Raw genomic sequence first — 24,719 nt, 5'->3', positions numbered from 1 at the left:
GTTCGAACTCTTCAATTTGTAGTTGTTGCATTGACTTTCTGACGGAAGGCAATGAAAAAGCACTTGAGCATTCTCAAATAATTTATTGGTAGATGGAGATGTCTTAACTTTCATGTCCTTTACCTGCTGAAGAGTAACTTGAATTTCTTTCATTTAAATTGCATGGTTGCAATTTTTGGATTTTGTGTTGATACTGCCTGCATTAGTTATGCTGTATTATTTGTGCCGAATTCCATGTGAATAAAACTAAACATGTTAATATACCTACACAAGAGTATGTAAGTGTAAAAGATGTCCTCTATATTATTGTTAGTTTAGTTAACCATTTCTTTATAACCTAAGAGACTAAATCAGTCACTTACAACCTACAATCAACACGACTGTAGCTACTACCTCCAAGCTAATGTCATAGCCTAAAAGCAAAATGATCTTTGAGAAAAAACCTCACAGTGATGCTTCTTGAATAAGCAAATAAGGTTACAACTCGAACACCGACTACAAGATCTAGACAAACTAAAGAACTGAAGGTAGCTTCAATTGTTTGAACTTGGCTCTTCAGTTTGATATCTCTCTTGCTCACAGGAATTGCTTCTTTGCTTTGTGTTCTCTCAATGCTGTCAAAGTAACTGTGTATTATGCAAGAAGACAATCACAAACAATATATAGCACATAGTTAGCAACATGAGTTAAGAATACACATGTATGGAAAATAATATCTCCTAAATCTAGATAATGTATGAAAAAGAAAATATGTCACACACTTCCCATTAATTGTACTTCAATTATGACTCTACTTCCTTACTAACTTGGACCTGTTAATAAACGGCTTCTAGGTCAGGTTCTACAAAACTATGAAATATCTTGTGCGAAAGTGAATCCTACTCCTGCAGGAGTAAGTGCCAGGCATTATACAAGAACCGACTAACCGGACCTGGTCCTTTAGCTTGTAACAACCAACCAACTGAGCTGCCATATTTGTTAATCATCAAAACCACAATTCAACTGAATCTATGTATAAGTTGTCCATATCCATATGTTCCCTAAGTGAATATTTGTAAGAAACCTTGACTACCCAGTTTATATGACTTTATGCTTGTTTGATTCATCTACACCATCTAATTCAATTGAGAATATTGTTGTTGCAGGTCCCCATTGTTCCCTATGGTGGAGCTACCTCTATCGAGGGACACACCTTATCTCCCTATGGTGGTGTTTGCATTGATATGACATTGATGAATGTAAGGGCTTATATATAAAATTTCATTTATATGCCATTCTATTTTTTTTTATTTGGTCACATAATTATATTACTTTTGATGGATGGATCCCAAGCATAATTGACCACATCTAGGACCTGATTTAATATGGTTCTTGATAGTATCTCATCGACCATTTTCACATTATAACTAAACAATTGAGATTATTCATTCAAAATTGTATTTTCAGAGAGCAGATTGTACTGAAGATTAAGGGCTTGGCCCTTGCTTTTGCCTTTTGGTATTTTTTCTGCAAAAGCCTAATGTATTTAATTGGAGATTCCACCTGGCTGCCCACTTAGGCTTGATATCCCAAAATGTTTGAAAACATATATTTGGTTTATTTTTCGAATATGATAAATAGTCAATGATCCGTAAGAGGCTCTTCAAAACCATCATTGATGCTTTACAGATAGTGAAATACCAATTAGTTATTGAATTGCTGCAGGAACTGCCCATTTTGATATAATATTAAAAGAATTGCGGAAATTTCTCTTTTTATAGTCCATGCCTCCTGAAGGGTTAAGTGGATTACCAAGGCCAGCTTTTGCTGGATACTTTAAGTGGGATTTAGTGATCATTTCTTTTGGTCTTTTCTGAGGTGCTTTGGTCCTTCACGGAGTCTTCTTTGTGCCACCATGTTTCTTATTTTCCCCCCTATTTTTACAAATTTTTCGTCTCTTTCGCCTGGAAATTAACCTATTATATGAGCTTGCAAGAGGAAAAAAATTTAACTTGTAAGTTGTGAATATATTAATTTGGTAATTCCAGTCAACTGTGTCCAGTGTGATGATGCAATTTCAGTTAAACATGATGGCTGTCTTGGCAATTGCAGTCATGAAAAAAATCATTTTGCAATCATATTCTTGCATTATTCCCTGGTCCTTGCCCCTAGTCCTTACTTTACTTTGTGAATCTACTTAAAATGTAGCGTGTCAAAGCTTTGCATGTTGAGGACATGGATGTGGTGGTTGAACCAGGCATTGGATGGATGGAGCTCAATGAATACTTGGAGTCGTATGGTCTCTTTTTTCCCCTTGATCCTGGTCAGTCCTGTTATATTTCTTTGGTTAAAAGTGTTTGTAGTTTTCTGTCACTCCTACTCTCTCTCTCAGAATAAATTCCTTTCTTGGGCTTTAGGATGTTTCAAACTTATTATTTACTTTTTGGGAGTACTGCTGAACAGTCATTTAGACATTGTGCACCAGCTAAAAATTGATGTTTTCCATACACATGATTAAGGCATTTAAAAAGTTCATTATCATTATATTTAGCTAAGTAGGAAATGATAAAAGCACTTTGACAATAAAGTGGAAAATTAGGCAATGTATATTTTATCCAGACACATTCTATGCATAGGTTTCCAGTATTCAATACCACCCATCCTTTCATATTAGCTTATCAATTGCCATATAACATGACAATAAGTGCTCAAAATTGTATCAGTAAAAGTTAGATCAGACTATGATCTTCATAAAAAAAGCATTTTTTTTTTCCATTCAACTGTAAGAGAAATGTAGAACAAAAGATTTGAACAATTTGGGAAGTGCAAAACTCTTTCTGATGTTACTTATCATTAAAAAAAAGAATATTTCTGAAGTGATTTATTAGTTTGTTTGAAGGATTCCTGTTATAAGTTGGTCCAAATAAAAAACAAATATGGGCTAAGACAATGATTTTTTTTTTGGTAATGTTGGGCTAAAAAATAGTGCTGAGCAGATTATATCTTTTTCCTTGTTTTTTTGTCCTTGCTCCATTATTAATTTAAAATTTTGTTCACTATTATGTACGAAGTCTCTGCTCATCTCAGGTGATATGTCGTAAGTGTACTTATATTCTGAGAAGTGGAACATGACATTGTTTCAGGACCTGGGGCAACCATCGGAGGAATGTGTGCTACACGTTGCTCTGGTTCTTTAGCAGTGAGGTAATTGCTCGAGACTGTTTCCATGGTGTTAATCTGATCATTGCATTTGCTGCTGGAAAATGTTCTTTAGTTATATCCATGTGCCTTCAGAATTTAACTCCTCTCTCTCTCTTTTTTCCTATCAAGTGTTGTGGCAAATCTTAAAGCTATACTACGATTAATTAACACATCATGTGGCACCCAAGGGTGTGGCCAAGTGGTCAATGAAGTGGGTTGAGTACAAGAGGTCTCAGGTTCAAATTCCAGCAGAGACAAAAACACTAGGTGATTCTTCCCATCTGTCCTAACCTTGGTGGACAGAGTTACCTAGTATCTGTTGCTTGTTGCTGATGAAAGATATTCTATGGAATTAGTTGAGGTGCGAGAAAGCTAGCCCTGACGCCATGGTTATAAAAAAAATACATCATGTGACTTTTGTTTCTAAGGGCCCACTTGACCATGTGAGATGAAATCATGATATGAAATTATATGAGATGAAGATGAAGTTTTGTTTGGATATGCAATTTGACTTTTTAATTTTTTGTTCATAAACATAAAAAAACCCATAAATTGGAAAACTATCAAAATTGCTCTAATTTTTTTATAAAATTTTACTAAATAAGCAAAAGTTCATAACAAAAGTATGATACACTATCACAAAGCTATTCTAAAAAATAATACAACATTTATTGATCGAACTTTACTCTAATAAAAAAGTAAAATTAAACACGAGTTGTAGTGTAGTACTCTTTAATATAACCCTCCACATAATACGGAAAATCTCGTCACGTTGAATATACATTTCTCGATCAGATGATCAAGAAGATGAACTAACACTCATGACCATGCGATATGAATAGTCAAAAACACTATTGAATTTGGTTGGTAATACTAAATAAAGTAGGCGTTAGTTTGAAAAAATAATAAATTTGGTAGGTGAGAAAAATGGTTATATCCGATGTAAATGGTTTAAAGGTTGGTAAGGATAATAATATCAACTATAAATTTTGTTTACATATGAAATAAAGAGTAGGTACATACAAAATGGTGGTTCTTTTCTTTTACAAAATGTAAACTTATGGGTCAGTATTTGTATTTGAAAAATGTGAAATTATGATATGAAATTATCGAATCAAGCTTTTTGGAAAATTTGGGATTTCATCTCATGATTTCAAAATTGCATGTCTAAATGCTGATTTCATCTTTCGATACTTGTTTTTATTAAAGCATTTATAAGAGGGTAGAGGTGTTGAAGACACTTCGAGGTGACTATTGCTAGTTGACATCTATGCCCAATGTGCATGTCACCGTGCAACTTGGGTGCATGGCGGCATGCATGATTAATCCGTGCAACCCCTTCGTAGTGGAGAGTTGATCACTCTATGCTTAATCAACATTCTGCACCAAATGTGTATTTATTTGGTGGAATACGTTGACGATATCGTTATCACGAGCAATGATCAAGTTAGTGTCACTAATTTGAAACAAATCTCTTTTAACATTTCCATACTAAAGACCTCAGTGAATTCAAGTATTCAAGATGTACTTGGATTTTCTTAATGAAGCATGCAACTTGGGCAGTTTGATGATTATTCAAGATGTACTTGAATTCCTTAATGAAAGATCGTTCTAAGTTATTTTCTCCATTCAAAATTTTTTGTGCTGAAATGCAAAATCAAATTGGTGTCTCTATTTGTATTTTTCGTAGTGTTAATGCCTTGGAATATTTATTCTCCTAGTTTTAGGAGTTTATGACTTACCAAGGACTTATTCAACAGACATCTTGTCTGTACACCCCTTAGCTTCCTTAGAATATTTATCCTCCCAGTTTCAAGAGTTTATGACTTACCAAGAACTTATTCACCAGACATTTTGTCGGTACACCCCTCAACAGAATAAGGAAGCAAAAAGGAAATAGAGACATCTGATTAAGACTACTCACTCTTCTCATTAAATCAAATGTTCTGCTTCATTTTTGGGGTGATGCAGTCCTCACATCTTGCTATTTAATTAATAGAATTCCCTCATCTTCCATTCAAAATTAGATTCCTACTCCATGTTGTTTCCCGAGTCACATCTCTACTTTATCGCCCTTCGTGTTTTTGCGAGGATTGTTTTGTTCATGACTGGAAAGATAAATTAGCCCCTCGTGCTCTCAAATGTGTTTTTCTTGGTTAATCTCGAGTTCAAAAAGGGTATCGTTGCTGTTCACCTAATCTTCATCAATACCTTATGTCAGTCTATGCCACATTCTTTGAATCTAAACCTTATTATACACCTTTTGATCATGCCGATAACTTTGAGGCCTTAACCATATCTCAGGTTTTACCTATACCAACCTTTGAGGAATATACAGTCAATTCTACATCTCCATCTGCTGTGCCACCACTCCCGACTTATCATCGTCGTTCACGTCCAACATTAAGCCTAGATGATTCATGTCATTTACTGGACCTTGCTCCTACAACAAATTTGCCTCCACCTAAACAATCGATTACACTTCAAAAAGTTTTACGATCCACTAGTAATACTAACCCCCATTATACTTTCTTGAGTTATCACTGTCTATCATCACCTTATTATGCCTTTGTATCATCTGTGTCCTCTATTTCCATCCCCAAGACTGCAGGTGAAACAATTTTTCATCCAAGATAGAGGCAAACTAAGTTTGATGACATGTCTGCTTTACATATGAGTGGTACTTGGGAGCTTGTTTCCCTTCTTGCAGGTATATCTATTGTTGGTTGTCGTTGGGTTTATGCAGTCAAAGTTGGTCTACACAGTCAAATTGATCGGCTTAAGGCTTGCCTTGTTGCTAAAGGGTATACTAAGATATTTGGGTTGGATTACTGCTATATTTTCTCTCTTGTAGCTAAAATATACCATTTGGCCATCTATTTTTATTTATGGTGGCCAATCGTCATTGGCCTCTTCATTAGTTAGACATTAAGAATGCTTTTTTGCACGATGATCTTGATGAAGAAGTCTAAATGGAAGAATCACCTAGTTTTGTTGCTCGGGGGGTGGGTCGAGTCTGATATGGGAAGATCAACACAATATTCAGGAGTTTGGCATGACTCGTAGTGGAGTTGATCACTCTGTGTTTTATCAGCATTCTGTACCAAATTTATGTCTCTATTTGGCGATTTACATTGACAATATTGTTATTACCGGCAATGATCAAGTTGGTATCACTAATTTGAAACATCTCTTTTAACATTTTTAGACTAAAGACCTTGGTAAATTATGGTGTTTTCTAGGTATTGAGGTTGCTTAGTTCAAATCAAGCATTGTTGTTTCTAAATGCAAGTATGTTGTAGACATTCTCGAGGAAACAAAAATGATGAGATGTAGACCTATTAACAGTCCTGTGGATCCAAATTGTAAACTCGGATAGAGGTAGTCGTTCAGTGATTTGAGAAGGTATAGGCAGTTGGTTGTAAAGTTGAATTATCTCATGGTGACTAGACCTAGCATCTCTTTTCTTATGAGTGTTGTAAGTCAATTTAAAACATTCCTTTTTGATAGTAATTGGGATGTAGTTGTTCATATTCTGCGGTATATAAAATCACCTCCAAGTAAAGGACTACTATTCGAGGATCGAGACCATGATCATTATCACTGGATATACAACTATTGATTAGGTAGGATCACCCGCTGATAGACGCTCTACATTTGGATATTGTGTTTTAGTAAGAGGTAATTTGGTGTCCTGGAAGAGTAAGAAACAAAGTGTGGTTGCTGGTCTAGTGCAAAAGCAAAATATCGAGCAATGTGTCACGACCCGAGCCTACACCCTGGACGTGGCCGGCACTCGAGAACCATTGCTGGCCCTCAAGCGAACCCTCATCCTGGCTGACAAGTTGAAGACTAACTCAAGCATACATAAGCATCAAATTGAAAGAAACATTTAAAAACAGTTAAGAATGCTTATACTCAAATGAAGATTGCTTCAAGTCTTAATTTAGAAATTTTTGGGGTGTTACACAATGGCTATAGCAACTTGTGAGCTAGTTTGGATCAAACAATTGCTGAGAGAACTAAAATTTGGAGAAATTGGTCAGATGAAACTTGTATGTGATAATCAAGTGACACTTCATATCGCATCAAATCCAGTATTTCATGAGAGGACTTAGCACATTGAGATTGACTTTTTTTTTGTCAGAGAATAGATACTCTCAGGGGATATTGTTACAAAATTTGTGAAGTCAAGGGATCTACTGCTAGATATTTTCACCAAGTCCCTCACCGGTCCTCGTGCCAATTACATCTATAACAAGCTCGGTACATATGATTTGTAAGCACCCGCTTGAGGGGGAGTGTTAGAATAGCAATAGGAATAGGAACATGAATGGTATATAGAATCCTTCTTGAAAAATAATTGTAATAAAGTGTCTATAAATAGGGTCTCAGTGTAACAATGTAGATACACAATTCAATAATATTTTTCTCCTATATTTCTCACATACACGAATGGGCCAAATGTGTCAATCGCTGTGGCATTTAGCCCAACTATTAACGAGTGGCATGGATAGACCATTTTTGATAGTTCAATGGCTTATTTGAGCTTTTTCCCTTTGACTATAGTTATTGATGGTTCATCTGCAGTGGCCCCAATAAGAAAATGCAAGAGGAGGAAGTTGTGTATGCTTGTTGACAGTTTTTGAAAAATTACATCTCAATTTGGAGCAAAAAATACTGAGTGTGATCTGATCAATATTTGATTTACAATTATCTTGATCCTGTCAATCTTAGATTTATTACTCTCTGGCTTGTCTCCAACTAAGAGTTCTTTCTCTTAGCATGTAGGTATGGTACAATGCGTGATAATGTCATCAGCCTCAAGGTTTGTAATGTTGACACCGAAAACTTGTATAGATGGGACATCCAGTTTCTAAATTTAGTTTCTCTTGCAGGTTGTTCTAGCTGATGGAGAAGTTATGAAGACTGCATCCCGTGCCAGGAAAAGTGCTGCTGGGTGCGTTTTCTTATATCAGTCTCAAAGTTTCATAACTTTATCTCTTTTTCCTTTTCATTCTGACGACTTGATCTTGCTTTTAATACCCTAAATGAAGAATGAAAATAGGCAATTTGGTTTTCAGCAAGTATGCTAACCGGAAGCACAGGCATCTTCTCTGTAAGGATAATGCTGTTTGTTTTCATTGTTTTCCCCTTGTTTCTCTTGGTAATTTATCAAACAAGAATTCCACTAATTTTAATGAGGAAGGTCGGTTGAAGGAGTTTGCCTCCAGTCAACTTAGATAGAGATGGAATTTGAACTCCAAAAAGTCGCACATTATGAATTTTGAAAGTAGATTCACCGAGATTCTGCATGTTGGGAAGCAAGCTGTGCGTAAGAGAGGAGGTATTTGGTTGCATTGCAAGCTAATAATATGGGAGACAAATTTTGGAGTTCTTCATCAGTTGTGAGGGGCTGGGGAGAAGGGAGGGGGAGAAATTGAGGATATTTTTCACGAAGTTTTAAGATAATTTCATGAATTGCTAGGAGAACATTTTAAATAAAAGTATAATGAAATCCCAATATAAAATCCCATTTTAAAGAAATTAATCCCAATATAAAATATTGCATAAGATAAATACCCATTTTAAGTTATGCGGAAATTTACTTTTTATTTTATACACGATAGAATGTGGAATAAGGAAACGTGCACTAGCAATGAGGGGATCAAAATATTTAGACAAAAATTCCCTTTTAAACTAAGTAGTTCATGCATCATTTCGTTGTTAATCACCATATAACAATTCCGTCATTATTTATCACCGCATAAACAATTGTTGCATTATGATCCCACATAGCTAGTAAGCAATCAAATGACCCCATTGATTTTGTATTAATGTATAGAAGGGTCTACTATATGACTAGTGTTAAAATGTTTTGATATGATATTTGAATTAATCATCTGGTATGAGTGGGTTGAAAGAAGGACGAACTTCAAGAGAAATGATAGTGAGCATGGAAACTATTCAATGGCTTTGTTAGATACTGTACAAAGCTTCTAAGAGACATGGCAATATTTAACGAAAATAGAGACTCAGGTAATATTTACATAGTATATCATAAAATTATTGAGGAGGAAGACATGTGGTCATGGAGGCCCTTTGCAAGGCAAGTAATTTTAGATATTATTAGGCAATGGGCTAATAATAAAGCACCCGAACCTGGTGGATATACCATATGGTTCTTTCAATTATGCTCGTATATAATTAATGAAGACAATTAATTAAATAAAAATGTACTCTCTTTCAGAGCTTAACCTCATAGATGAGTGGATCACACAATTTCAATATGGTGTCAGTGTCAAGACCATCAAATTGCTTTTCTCCATGTTGGGTCTCCATGTTATGTTATTGATACTCTAATTGAGTTGCTCAGTTTTGGGCGTGTGGAAGGGGGATATTAAGTTCCACACCTATTAAGGGAATATGTTGTGGTCTTGGGTGATACTTCCTACGATCTAGCTTCTGGGATTGAGTTAGTCCTAGTGTTCGTTTCTTCTCAACTATCAAGAATGATGTCATGAAAGCAGTGGATCTATGTTACAGACGGGATTTGAAAAAGAAGTTTCAATTATACATATTTGAAAAAGAAGTTTAAAGACAAAAGGCAACTCTTTCCAGAATGGCAAAATGAAGTGTTTAGTTTCGTTTTATTTTGTTGTAAACAGAACTTTGGCAATGATGTCAAAGCAGTGATACATCTTATTAAATCCCTTCAAAAAATAAGAAAAGATGTACTTTTGGTTTTGATATGTAAAATTTATGACTGTACCTCCTTGTGATATATTAATGATGACTTATCATTTCAAAAAAAATAATCATTCTGCAACGTCTAATGTTTACTACATAAGGTTTCTGTATTCTCACACTTCTGTCTATTTGTTCATATATTCTCTGTTCTTCATTCTGAAGAAATGTGATGACTATCAGTATGATTAAACATTTCTGGAATGATTATTTGAATGTTTCTTACCTTATAATTTGCGGTTATTTTCTTTCTCACTTACAAAACAATTCTTTATTTTAGTTTTGATATCAGTTTCCGATTTTGTACATTAAGAAACTGTCCACGTAGCATTCATTTAAAGTGGTGAAACTGCCTATTGCAGATACGATTTGACACGGCTGCTGATTGGAAGTGAAGGCACTTTGGGTGTTATAACTGAAATTACTTTGCGCTTGCAGAAACTTCCACAATCGTCAGTGGTATTTACTGTTTTTCCTTTTCCTTGACAGACATGCTTTAGTGTAACATTCAACTCTGTAATTTATTTCACGTACTTGGGGAATATCCTCTTACATTTTAACCTTCTACCATCAAAAACTCATAATCAATTTACATCGAAAAAGAAATGTTGTTTTCTGTTCTTCTGAACAAATGGTAAATGTTAAACATGAAATCTTCTCATTCATGATAATTATATTGTCATGTCCAAAATTTCCCCCTAGACGTGATTCGCACCCAGCACACAACACCGGCCAGGCAGACCAAACTCCATACCTTCACCATCAATTTACAATATTTAATAAATTAAATAAGTATTTCAAATAATATAATACTTAATTACAAAACAATTAGTATCTCAAATTATTAATCTAAAACTCTTCCCCAAATTCCACACTGTGGATCATCTAAGAGAACTACAAAAGACTGGTATATAAATCTCAAGAATGATCAAAGTCTCAGTACCTTTCACTAGAGGGAAGACTAACTCTGATAAATTTTGTGCTTGATGCACTTCCGACATATATGATGTCTAACTCTGATAAATTTTGTGCTTGATGCACTTCTGACATATATGATGTCATTATTTCCTGTCCCAACAGGAATCATCAATAGGTTGGATAGCATCCGGAGAAAATTTGTGGCAAGGGAACAAGGAAAGAAAAGGGTATCACTTGGTCAAATGGAAAACTGTGATCACTGAAAAGAGAGTTGAGGGACTTGGGATCAAGAACATGAAGAACCAGAGCAAAGCTTTGAGGATGAAGTGGCTTTGGAAATACTCAAATGATAATCAGAATCTGTGGGGCACAATCATAAATGCAAAATATGAAGGAGTGATAGTTGGATGACACAGGAGGTTACCACTCCTTATGGTGTTAGCTTATGGAAATCCGTTAGAGAACTTTGGAATGAATTCAAACCAAACATCAAGATTGAAGTGGTACATGGCATAAAAACTAGATTCTGGATGAATTATTGGCATGGAGAAGGAAATCTTCCCTGAATCCAAAATCTAGTTCTTCAGCAACAGCGTACTATCGCTGACTTATGGACTCCTCAAGGGTAGAATTTTGTATTTGGAAGACACCTCAATGACTGGGAAATTCCAAGCGTAACATAATTTTTTAGAAGCATTGATCAGTGTAGTGGTCTGGAAACAGGGCAGGACAGATTGCAGTGGTTGGGAAACAGTAAAGGGATTTTTAAAGTAGGTGCATCATACAGGAAGCTGAACCTTCAAAATCTGCAGCTACTCAAATGGCGTTGGAGAGCTATATGGAAAGCCAAGATTCCCTACAAGGTGTCTTGCTTTGTGTGGTTACTAGCTAAAAAAGCTGTGTTGACACAAGAGAATTTAATGAAGAGGGTAATTCCACTTTGCTCTAGATCTTTTTCTATGGGAAAATTGCAGGAACAGTCAATCATTTGTTCATCCAATGTGAAGTAACTGGCTAGTTGTGGAATTTCTTCCTGAAACTTAAAAACTGTTAAGAATTCCAACATCTAAAAAGGGATGGGAATTTAGTCTCCTTATATGGACTTGGACAATCCTCCCCTCATAAGCTAACCTTTGGGGTTGAGTTAGGTCCAAGATTCATCTCTACATGGTATCAGAGCCAAACCCATCCTCATTCTTTGTTCACCGATGTTGGGCCCCCATATTATAGTGTGCACGCTCTAGTTAACGAGGTCCGAGCGTGCGGGGGAGTGTTATGAATTCCCACATTGAAAAAGGGATGAGAATTTGGTCTCCATATATGGACTTGGACTTGGGAACTTGTCGCATTACCACTAGACACGAAGTTGATTGGTTGCAAATGGGTCTTCACCACCACCACCACCACCAACAACAACAACATACCCACCCAGTGAAAACTAAAATCTCACTAAGTGGAATCAAGGGAGGGTAGAGTGTACACAAACTTTACACCACCTCATGGAGGTCGCAAATGGGCCTTCACTTGAAACATAAAGCCGAAGGCTCCACTGAAAGCTTCAAGACAAGATTGGTGGCTAAGGAATTCACTCAAACATATGGAGTAGATTATCAAGAAACATTTGCTCCTGTTGTGAAAATGAACACTACTAGATTTCTTTTGTCTTGTGCAGCTAATCTTGACGGGGACTTACAAAGGTTTGATGTGAATAAATGAAGAGTGTACATGGAGATTCCTCCTGGTTTTGGTATTGAATAAAGTTAAGGAAAGGCATGCAAACTAAAGAAAGCCTTGTGCGTATTGAAGCAATCTCCTAGAGCTTGGTTTGACAAATTTAGTAAAGCAATGATCTCCCTTGGTAATTAACAAAGCAATGTTGATCATACCCTCTTTATGAGACATCAAAAGGGTAAACTCACTCTTCTCATAGTTTGTGTTGATGACATCGTAATGAAAAATATGGCAAGGAGGAGATGGCCCAATTGAAGAAGTTAATGGCACAAGAATTTGAGATTAAGGATCTAGGAGACTACACTAGTTCTTGGGAATTGAGGTTGCTAGATTAAAAAGAGGAATCTTTATTTCTCAAAGAAAGTTTGTTGAAAGAAAAAAGTATGATAGGTTGTGTGACACCCCCCAACTTAGGGATGCAATTGCACCTAGTGCCACACTTGACTCTAAGCCGACCAGTGCTCGGCAACTACGCCGCCAATGTAATAGCATCCCTTAAATAAAAAAAACAAACAAGTACATCTCGACTTAAAAATAAGCCCTTGGCCAAAAATGCCCCTGTCAACACACCCAGCTAATTCCAACAATTCATATAGAATAGAAACTAAATCATGTGTGGGTCATCGAAGCCACTATCATGTTTAAAAAGAAGCAATGTTTTGCGGTCCGTCGAGGCCACCATGATATTTTAGAAACATATAAACTGAACACATATAAATATATGAGCAAGGCCAATAAGCCACTGTTCTAAAAGGACAAAACAACAAGCCTAGCAAAACTCACAACTCACAACACACATCTATGCAACCCAAAGTTTGCAAGCCTTTATGAGTATTTTATTTGGCGGAATAGGGCCCTAATCTACCCATCAGATGAACATCATAAAACACTAGCAAACCTCATAACTGGCAACTTCGGAAGAAGGGGAGCTGGCCTATTTGCTAGAACTCGGTTACACTCTTGAAGACACCTATGTACCTGTCTATCAAGACATATAGGCAAGAATGTAGCGCCCCAAGGCAATGTGACATCAGTACGAAATAATGGACGAAGGAAATAGAATAACTGAGCAAGTATCATAATATACCGAAAGTAATAAGGTAGGAAGTCAAGAATAAGATGAGTGTACTATCTTGCTCCTGAATCTAAGCATATAAAATATAATCAAACAACAACCTAACTGAGCTCCCATTAGCTCGATATGTACAAACAAGACCACCTACCTGAGCCCCTATATGCTCGGAAGGTGCCAATTTAGTCAATACACACCTACCGGTAATCCCCTAGCCCCTTAGGCATTTATTACACCTCAATAGCTTCTTAGACACTTTATACATAGCTCTGAAGGCAATCAGTACCTTATAATAGCACCACAGGCATCTTGTAGCCCACTTTGGCATCAATATTGCCTCGTAAGCAACACATAGCCCTCTTAACCATCAATATAGACCTCTTAGGCAACAATATAGCCCGTAGGCAGCACATAGCCCTCTTAGGCAAACTGTACATAGCCCAGTAGGCAAATGTCTTATTTCTCCAGCTAATCTCAATTGCTTTGAGGGCAATAACTAACAATCAAATATCTTGAAGGCTAGCAATGTGGCTATAAGTAACTTATACAAATAATCATCACGCCTTACCTAAACATGGGGTCGCTAATAACAGAATATATATCTCAATGAGGAATATCTATATCAACCACGATAGCTAACTTAGTCGAATAAGGCAATGTGTAACTTGGGGACATCAACTAGCCATATCTTTCCTAAGATTTACTGTATCTTGAGAACACTTGGGGTCCTATATATGTATCTTTTGCCTTTTGGGCTCATATAGTTGTAACTAAGCCTTCTAGGCTTTTATAATTGTATTTGAGCCTTCTGGGCTCCTATAGCTGCACCTCGAGTACACAAGGCCCTACTAATGGTCAAAATTGTCAACTTAGGCATAAATGAAGTTCATAAATGTGTAGACTTCAATATAGCTCTATAGTCTTCAACATGGTCTTTCTTGATATTTTATAGCTCTTATAAGCGAAGTATAACTCCATAGGCAAGCTAAGCTTGTCAAAGTCCCTTCTAGGCAACAATAAAGGGATATATATATATATATATATGGCTCAAAGTCTTGGTCCAAAATACTAACAACTGATGAATCAAACAATCTTCTGATTTATCAACAAGTAAGGTGACTTTCTAAGCGACCTACACAATAATTTGTTTGTCGTGTTGAAGTATAAGGTCTCTAACAAATAGGCGGAACACCTAACAACTCACCACTATAATTCAATAGGCAGCCACGAAGCTATTACCGTAAGGTAAAACTACAACTCTAATTTTTAGCTGTATAGGCGTCAAGATATACCAAAGGCCCATAGGAGAGCTATGTAGTTTATAGGCATTGCAATCACATAATTTTTTGCCCAACTAATTGCTATGCTGCCAATATCAACGTGAAAAGCTACAGAGCTAATTACAAAGCCCTTAAGGCATCGGCTAGGCGACAAGCTATCAATAGCCAACTAAGCAATGACAACTTATATGAGAAGATTCTTGCGATGCTTTTAACATGTGGTAGCAGCTAAACCAGACAAATTGCAAAACGGGAAACTCAACTGTATACATATACATATATATTGTCAATTTTTCTGAATGAGTTCTCTCAAATTAGAGTTCTTCCATTAAATCAAAAGAATTCTGATTTACATGCCTAAAAATCTGCTATATATCCCTAAATATATGCTATTCCTAATTGTAATATCTCTGAAAATATGTTACATTAATCTATGCTATCTCCTATCATCATTACACAAATATTTAGAGTTATAACATAGATATGTACAGATATTTAGAATCTGTCCAATCATGCTAACATCCCCCCTCAAATTGATGCCGGTGGATCAAAAAGCATCAATTTGCCTACCAAAAACTTATGACGTTGTCGTGCTATAGACTTTGTAAACACATCAGCTATTTGAAGATCACCGGATACATGTGGAAGAGTAATGACTCTCTTATCTTCAACATCTCTGATATAATGACAATCTACTTCAATGGGTTTGGTTCTTTCCTGAAAAACTGGATTAGTAGCAATCTGAATAGCACTTGTATTGTCAGCATGGAGAGGAGTGGGATTTGATTGAGGAAATCCAATTTCTGCAAGTAAACCACAAAGCCAAACAATCTCTGAGCAAGCAGTAGACATTGTCCGATATTCAGATTCGGTGGAAGATTTTGATACACGGTCTTGCTTCTAGCTCTTCCAAGATATCAAGGAATCTCCAAGAAACATGCACCAACCCGTGACGCCAGCCCAATCAGAATCACTAAATGCATTAAGCTGAATCTCAGAACCACTAGGAAAGAATAATCCACGAGTAGATGTTCCCAAGAGATATTGAATGATGCGACAGACAACCACAAATGTAGATGGCGTGGAGCCTGCATAAATTGACTCACTTGTTGAACTACAAAAGAGATATCAGGCCGAGTAATAGTAAGATAATTTAGGCTCCCAACTAATTGTCGATACAAAGTTGGATCAGGAAGAAGATTTCCTTCCGCACGACAGTACTTTACATTCACATTCAATTCCAATGGAGTATTTACAGAGGAAGATTCCTGAAGACCAGCCAAAGCAATCAAGCCCTGAGTATATTTCTGTTGGTTCAAGAACACACCTAAAGAATTATAATGAACTTCTAACCCCAAAAAGTATGTAAGAATACCAAGATCTTTCATATGAAAAGAATCCTTAAGCTGTTGCTGGAGGCTAGTGATTAGTGAAGAATCAGTTCCTGTGATAATAATGTCATCTACATACACCAAAAGAAGAACACAACCTACAGATGTTTTTCGAAGAAACAAAGACGAATCATATTTGCTCTGCTCAAAAGAGAATTGAAGCAAAGTAGATCGAAACTTGTCAAACCAAGCTCTTGGAGCTTGTTTTAATCCATATAAAGACCGCTTCAACTTGCATGCATCTGATGTAGGTGATGAGAACAAACCAGGTGGGGGTTTCATATAAATATCTTCTTTGAGATCACCATGAAGAAAAGCATTTTTGACATCCATTTGATGAAGAAGCCAATTTTGTGATGCAACAATGGCAATAATAGTTCGCACCGTAGTCATTTTTGCTACAGGTGCAAAAGTCTCCTCATAGTTTACACCATACTCCTGTTTGTTGCCAAGGACCACCAATCGAGCTTTGTACCGATCAAGAGTTCCATCAGAATTAAGTTTAATTGAATAAACCCATTTACATCCAATTGGACGGACATTTGGAGGACAAGGAACAATGTTCCATGTGTTATTTTCTTTAAGAGCCAAAAGTTCCTCCTCCATTGCTTTTTGCCAACATTCAAGCTTGGAGGCTTGTGAGTAACCTGTTGGAATAGAGATGGTGGATAAAGTAGAAGAAAAACCATATCGTTTAGGAGTTTGAGACACTCTAGTAGATCGCCAAGGAGGCTCAAGAGGAGCAGACCTTGAAGAAATCTCAGATTCTGGTTATGGAGTAGTCTCAGGTGGCGGATCTGTTTCGGGATGGGGTAAAGTTGGCCGACGTCGTTCATACACAAATCCTGGTTTGAACCGCTTAGAAGACAATGACAAATCTTCAAAAGTAGGAAGAAGAGGAGAAATAGAAGATGACTCAACATGAGTAGGAAAGAAATACTGATTCTCAAAGAAAATAACATTTCTAGAAACACGAAATTTGTTAGTCTTTGGATCATAACAAATAAAACCTTTCTGCAAATTACTATAGCCCATAAAAGCACATTTAATAGATTGAATAGAGAGTTTATTGCGTTGAAAAGGAGGCAGGTGCACAAAACAAACACAACCAAACAAATGAAAACTATGATAGCTAGGATGCTTATGAAAAAGACGATAATATAGAGACTCAAGATTTAACACTTTAGATGGAAGTCTATTAATCAAATAGACAACAGTAGACAAAGCTTCAACCCAATATTTAGATGGAACAAAGGACTCAATCAATAAAGTACGAGTGACATATAAAAGATGACGATTTTTACGCTCAGCAACCCCATTTTGTTGTGGCGTATATGGGCAAGAGCGTTGTAATATAATTCCTTTCTCAAGCAAGAAATTATTGAATTCATGAGACATATTCACCACCAGAATCAGATCTTAATATTTTAATGCATGTGGAAAAATGAGTCTCAACGTAAGCCAAAAATTTCTTGAATATGGAAAACACTTCAGATTTAGATCGAAGAAAATACACCCATGTAAACCGACTATAGTCATCTATAAATGTCACAAAATACTTGAAATGAGCATGAGAAATAATTGGTGAAATGCCCCAATCATCACTATGAATGACATCAAAACACTTTGCAGCAACACAATAGAATTTGGATGCCTAGACGTTTATGCCAAACCTCATTCTTAGTAGTGGTAGAAGCAAAAGCTAGAACACGAGGAGTAGAAACGTGTATAGGAAACAATCTTCCAACTTTAGGCCCCTTCGCGATTATCGTCCCCGACAGCTGTTCCTGCACAAGGCAACCATTACGAGAAAAAATCACATCACAATTGTTATCTACTAATTGGCCAACTGAAATAAGACTAGTGGAAAGCTTTGGTGATACAAAAACATTCTTGAAAGTTTGAGTAATATCCCCAACCTTGGTAATGGGTAAATTACTACCATTGGCAACCTGAATTTGTGTTGGACCATTATACTCACGGATGTTTTTGAGTATATTAGTTGAGTTGGTCATATGATTGGAAGCGCCAGAATCAACAAGCCAAAATTTAGATATTACCTCATTACCTTACAGCCCCAAAGCTGAAAATGCTGACAAGATCATTTGTTGTACCATTTCAGGAGTAAGAACTTGTCCTACTGAAGACGAGTTATCTGTAGTTGAACCATTTATCCCAACTTGAAAAGCATTTGTCCTACGGTTTTGAAGACTTGTGGGACACTCTTTGATAATGTATCCTTGTTGTTTACAATAATTACAGAACTTCTTGCCACAATTGCTAGCAATATGACCATATTTCTTGCAACTGTAGCATTGAGTTCTAGCCATATCCATGCCCTTTCCTTTCCCTTGAGCTGCAAATGCGACAGTGACAACATTTCCTTGATGAAAAGCATTTTGTGTGAAGAGACGCTGCTCTTCACGAAGTAATTCCCTAAAACAGACATCCAACGAGGGAGATGGATCACGGTTCATCAAGTTGGAGCGAACATTTTCAAAATCAGATCGTAATTTCATCGAAAATTGATCTCACTTGCTTTGTTCATGAACTCCTTGAAAGATGGAGAGAGATTCAGAAGGTATTTTAGCATAAACGATATCGGTAAATTTTGCCCATAAGTTCTGAAATTCAGAGAAATAATCTTGAACAGAGAGATCTCCTTGAAAATACATAGCAATTTCATGCTCTAATTGAAAGCGTCTTGCGCTATGGTCTTGGTTGTAAACCTTTTGTAAATAATCCCACATGACCTTTGCTGTCTTGTATGGCCTAAGATTAAGAACAATAAGAGGGTGTTATCACCCGAACATCTTTAACCTTCTATTGACCGAGCTTTGTAGGATCAGTAGGAGTAGGATCACTTATATGTCCCCATAATTCTTTTCCGGTGACAAATAGTTGGAATTGAATTTCCCAGGCAGAGTAATTTTTTCCTGTGAAACGAACATGGAAGGACTCAAACTAATATGACGCCATGTTCTTGACAATAAGGAAGATAGAAATGCAATGATACAAAATAACCAGAATGACCAAGACTAAGATTCCAAGATGCCTAAAATTCCAAGATACTTAGGACTTACTGTTGACTAAAAAAACACTAAGCAGAACCAAAACTTTCAAAAAAAATTCTGAAGAAACCACCGATGAAAGACACTAAGAATCAAAGCAATGAAAAAGGCTCTAATACCATGTCAATTTTGCTATGTCAATTTTGCTGAATGAGTTCTCTCAAATGAGAGTTCTTCCATTAAATAGAAAGAATTCTTATTTACATGCCTAAAAATCTGCTATATATCCCTAAATATATGTTATTCCTAATTGTAATATCTCTGAAAATATGCTACATTAATCTATGCTATCTCCTATCATCATTACACAAATATTTAGAGTTATAACATAGATATGTACAGATATTTAGAATTTGTCCAATCATGCTAACATATATAACTCCAACAACCAACTCAATCAACAACTATTATGGCGTTGAATACTATAAAAAATTAATTATAAAGAACAAGTTATATTTACCTATACGATGAGGAAAGGAGGAAATTTGCCAAAAAGGTTTAGCCTTAACATACCTTTTCCCATTGAATTCACACCACAATCGTACTTCTTCCTGACCCTCACGATAGTACAACATGGGATAATCTTAGTTAACAAATAAGGATATAAATTACTAAGACAGTCAGACAATCAATACAAATTTCCACTATTAAAATACTACCCGAGGTGTAAAGTAGCTATAAACCAATAAAAAAGGTTCGTACCTCGACATACACCCTCGGAATAGCACCATGAACACCCTATAAAGCCATTACTCCGCTGCCACAACACCCGAAGATATATCAAGATATTCATAGAGACAATTATACCAAAACGACAAGCTTGTGACATAGAGCAATTTCCGTTAAAGGCTTAAGCCAAGATCATCAGCATATGAGGTTGATTTGGGATGTAATTACTGGTTTTTCTACAAAAAATTATGAGAAAATAAGAAAAGAAGACCGCTTATATAATTACAACCGACCTAGGGGGCCCACTAGCCGCCTATGTTGCAGAGCCTTCACGAATATGCAAATATCTCTATTCTGAAGTCGTATGGACGAACGGTATAATGCTTTGGAAAGTAGACTCGTAGACCTTCAATTTTATAGGTTTTGGGTCCTCTAACTCTTTATGTATTAGGAAAAAAACTTTGAGACATTTAACCCATATTTCTGAAAGATTATGAAAGTAACTTGCGGTAACTTTTGCCGAACATTATTTTATAACTTGCTTGAATTCAAAACTTAAATTATGACCATTGAACAATCCGAATGTCTTACCACATCCTTGTTAACTTATTCATCATCCTTAGTCTTTCCCCAAAGGTATGGGTTAATTTAAGCATTCCAAAAGGGGGGGGGGTGGTATTACGGGTTGCAAGCCAGCATTATCTCCCATTGAAAACAATCAGAAACTCTAAAGCAGAGTTGGAAAGATAGTTCATAAAGAGAGATATCAGAGGTTGGTTGGAAGACTAATATCTCTCATACTAGATTAGACATAGCCTATTTAATCATACTGTGAGTGAGTTGATGCATGATCCCCGAGATCCTCATATGCAAGTTGTCTTTCACATTTTCTGGTATCTGAAGTCCGCTCCAGGGGAGGGTCTACTTTTCTCTCGACATGGTCACCTCCAAATAGAAGCCCTTACTTACACAGATTGAGTTGGATCTCTAGATGATAGAAGATCTACATCCGGTTACTCTACACTCATAGAAGGAAGTCTGGTCACTTGGAGAAGCAAGAAGCAAAGTGTAGTTGCTAGATCAAGCGCGGAGGCATAGTATTGAGCTTTGACCCAGGATGTTTGTGAACTATCGTGGTTATGAAAGCTACTAGAGAATTTAGATTGTCCGAAAAAGGGAACTTTCCTTGTATTGTGACAACAAGGTTGCAATTAGTATAGCTCATAATCCAGTCCAGCATGACCGAACAAAGCATATTGACATTGATCGACTCTTAATCAAAGAAAAAATTATGAGTAGTGTCTTGAGTTTGTTCCATATGTCATCAGAAAAGTAGCTAGGTGACGTTATTTTACCATTGAGTTTGTTGCATATGTCATCAGAAAAGTAGCTAGCTGACATTGTTTACCAAAGGCCTCAACAAATGGACTTTCCGTAGTCCATACTCTAGTTTGCAAGTTGGGCATGTGTGACATATTTGCACCAACTTGAGGGGGAGTGTTGATTGATATTGATTTCCTAGCATAATTATAGGAGAAAATTGATAGAGTTTGATTGGAGATTGATATAGTATTAATTGAAATTGATTAACTAATAATTTCTTTCATTATTTAGTCATAGAACTTATAAGTACCCATTCTCATTATATGTAAAATCATTCAGAAATACAAAGAAGACTCTCTCTTCTCTTGAAATCTTCAATTACATATGCCCTGATGCTGTTGAGAATAAAAGAACTTGATAAGATACACACTGCCCTGTTCCTATGGAGCCTTGAAAGAATTTGAGGTTCTTGTGGTGTCAGGCTTGTTAGAGAAACTAGGCCTCGTTGGTGTGATCTCTCCAATAATAATTTTTTTGAAGGTACTGCTTTTGATCTATGTAATGTCCCTCAGAATTTGATGCAATAAATATTTCCATATGACATCGTGTATCTTCATTAAGTTAGAAGCTTAATCATATATTTCATGTTTGTCTTAGTATTAGGCCAGTCTATGTATCCCCATTATAGAGAGAGTTTTGCCTTCTTATATTGTACTGTAAAAAGTTTTTGGTTGAACTTTTCTTTTACATGATATTGGCACAGGTTGCTATGTGCAACTTTCCTACAATTAAAGATGCAGCGGATGTTGCTATAGCCACAATGCATTCTGGTATACAGGTTAGAACTCAATAGCTAATATGTATTAGAATAATGATAATTAAATTCCATGATGTTTGTTGGACCAGTCTCCTAATGTATAATCATGATAATGTTTTCTGTATGGCTCTGTTAAGTGCATTGACATCTTTGCAATTTATTGCATGTAAATATAATTATGCCTGATTTAATTTATATGAGTTAAAATAAAAGCGAACTAGATTTGTACGGATTTTTCGTGTAAAATTTCTAGAGAAAAGAAAGAGATAGTTGTGCACAGATGGGCAATGTTTGTTGATTGTCGACAAGTACAAGTCAAAGACAAAGTAGATTAATGTCCTGATAATTCTGTACTGGATGCTATGCCTACCTGCATGATGTCAGTATTTCCAATACCTGTGGTTAGAGTGGGTAAAAGTCCCACATTGGTTGGGGAATGGATTGATAATCTCCTTACATAGACTTGAGCAATCCTCCCCTTATGAGCTAGCTTTTGGGTTGAGTTAGGCCCGGGTGCTATATTTTCACATGGTATCAGTGTCAGATTCACCCCCCTTTGGACTCGTGGTCCACGCTCCAGTTGGGCCTGGGCGTGAAAGGGGTGTTAGAGTGAGTAATCGTTCCACATTGGTTGGGGAATGGACTGGTGGTCTCCTTTTATGGACTTGTGCAATCCTCCCCTCATAAGCTAGCTTTTGGGGTTGAGTTAGGCGCAGGTGCCATATTTTTACACCTGTAAATGTATTGGAGAGAATAGATGTTATATGAAAGACTTCTTGTGGGAAGGAAACTGTGACAAAAAAAATATCCATTTTGTTAAATGGAACTCCCTTACAACTACTAAGGAGGAGGGGGACTGGGAATCAAGAAGTTGAGTATTCATAATCAAAGTTCAATGATGAAGTGGTTATGGAGATTTGGTGCAGAAGAACAATCATTATGGAAGTAGGTGATTAGGGAGAAGTATGGCATGTAAGGAAAATGGACATCCAAAACTGTAAATGGTCCTTATGGAGTCGGTCGTTGGAAGTCAACTGAGAATTTGTGGCCGTAGTTCATGAATAAGTCAAGTTTCAGTATAGGAAATGGCATGAAGATATCCTTTTGGGAGGATAATTGATTTGGCCAAGGACCTCTGAAATAACTTTTTCCAGACATTCATAATCTGACTCAACTACAAGAAGCAACAACAGGAGAGGTATGGAATAATCAAGGATGGAACTTTATCTTCAGAAGATTATTAAATAATTGGGAGATAGACCGACCAACAGAGTTTTAACAATTCAAGAGGGCTTCAACTTTTGTGGACTGTATGACTTGGCAAGGGAATAAGCAAGGAAAGTTCTGTTAAATCAATTTATAAGGAATTCAACCAAACACAACCAGATTACATGCTGGTTACGACGTTGATTTGGAAAGTTAAAATTCTAAAGTTGCCTGCTTTACATGGATATTGGAAAAAAAGGCAGTTCTGACACTGGATAATCTAACCAAAAGAGGGTAACAACTATTCTAGATAGAAGAGGCAGAGGCAAATGACAAATAATCATCTCTTCTAGCACCATAAATTGACTCTACAGTTATTGAAAATCTTCATCAACTTAAGAGGTATTATGTGGGCTATGCCAAGAAGAATACCTGAAGTTCTAGCATGTTGGAATAGAGAAGGTAATTGGATTAGAAAGAGAGATGGAAGATTGTCCCAGGTTTCATTTGGTAGACAATTTTGAAGAGAAAAATCTAAGATGCCTTAAAGATAAATCCTATCATATTCAGAAGAGGAAAATGATGTGTTAGTTCTTTTCTAATTTTGGTGTAAGGGAAAGTATTAGACGATCATGAATCTATTGTGATGTTTTAGAATCCTTGTCAGAGGACAAAGGATTAAGTGTTTTCTTCTGCATCCCTCTGTAATTATGGGTGACTCCACAGATTTTGTGTAGTCTAGATATAAATATGCAAATATGTTACCTTTACAAACAAAAAAAAAAAGGGTATGTTTTCTATGAGTCATCTATAATCTAGGCACAGAAGGTGTATTTTCTATTATGCCACTAGGGCCTAAGGATACTAGTAGTAGTAGATATAAACTAGGTTCATGCATAAGAGCCTTTATTAGGTCATGTTTAGTTGTGAAGTATAGAAGCATGTATATCAACTGATTAGCATAACCTGTGTTGAGATACTTTGTTCCAAATAGATAGACCTTCCAAGGCAAAGGTAAGGTGCAATATCTTTTTTTCTCAAGGAGTAGAGGCTTAAGGGACATATTTCTTTGGACCTTGGTAATTGGGTAATTTTTTTTGAAATAGTAACGTTGTATTCCTCAATATTGAGGAAATGTTGTATCACGCCCCGAGCATACACCCTAGACGTGGCTAGCACTCGAAACCTTTGTTGGTCCCCAAGTGAATCCTTGACCTGACTGACTACTTAGCGAAAGACTAAACACATGCATAAGAAGCTAAAATTTTAAAGAACTTTAACAAAACGACTAAATCTCATAAATTGTTTGAAAAT

The 24,719-nt window shown here is 36.4% G+C and overlaps 1 protein-coding gene across 2 annotated transcripts in view; it reads left to right on the top strand.

Moving 5' to 3' along the window:
- LOC125837913 (D-lactate dehydrogenase [cytochrome], mitochondrial) overlaps positions 1–24,719 on the top strand; it is a 41,960-nt gene that overhangs the window by 2,298 nt on the left and 14,943 nt on the right. For both annotated transcript variants that reach the window (XM_049516988.1, XM_049516987.1), the window contains exons 5-11: positions 1,146–1,238; positions 2,188–2,302; positions 3,123–3,183; positions 7,972–8,008; positions 8,079–8,140; positions 10,290–10,386; positions 22,146–22,220. In XM_049516988.1, the coding sequence (XP_049372945.1) occupies positions 1,146–1,238; positions 2,188–2,302; positions 3,123–3,183; positions 7,972–8,008; positions 8,079–8,140; positions 10,290–10,386; positions 22,146–22,220 (540 nt within the window). The remainder of the gene's footprint in view (positions 1–1,145; positions 1,239–2,187; positions 2,303–3,122; positions 3,184–7,971; positions 8,009–8,078; positions 8,141–10,289; positions 10,387–22,145; positions 22,221–24,719) is intronic.

Source organism: Solanum verrucosum, unplaced genomic scaffold (assembly GCF_900185275.1).
Source record: "Solanum verrucosum unplaced genomic scaffold, falcon-dt-bn FXZP01000262.1, whole genome shotgun sequence".
In the NCBI taxonomy this organism is placed as follows: domain Eukaryota; kingdom Viridiplantae; phylum Streptophyta; class Magnoliopsida; order Solanales; family Solanaceae; genus Solanum; species Solanum verrucosum.
Note: the sequence above shows the minus strand (reverse complement) of the source record. Positions and strands in the feature narration are given on the sequence as shown.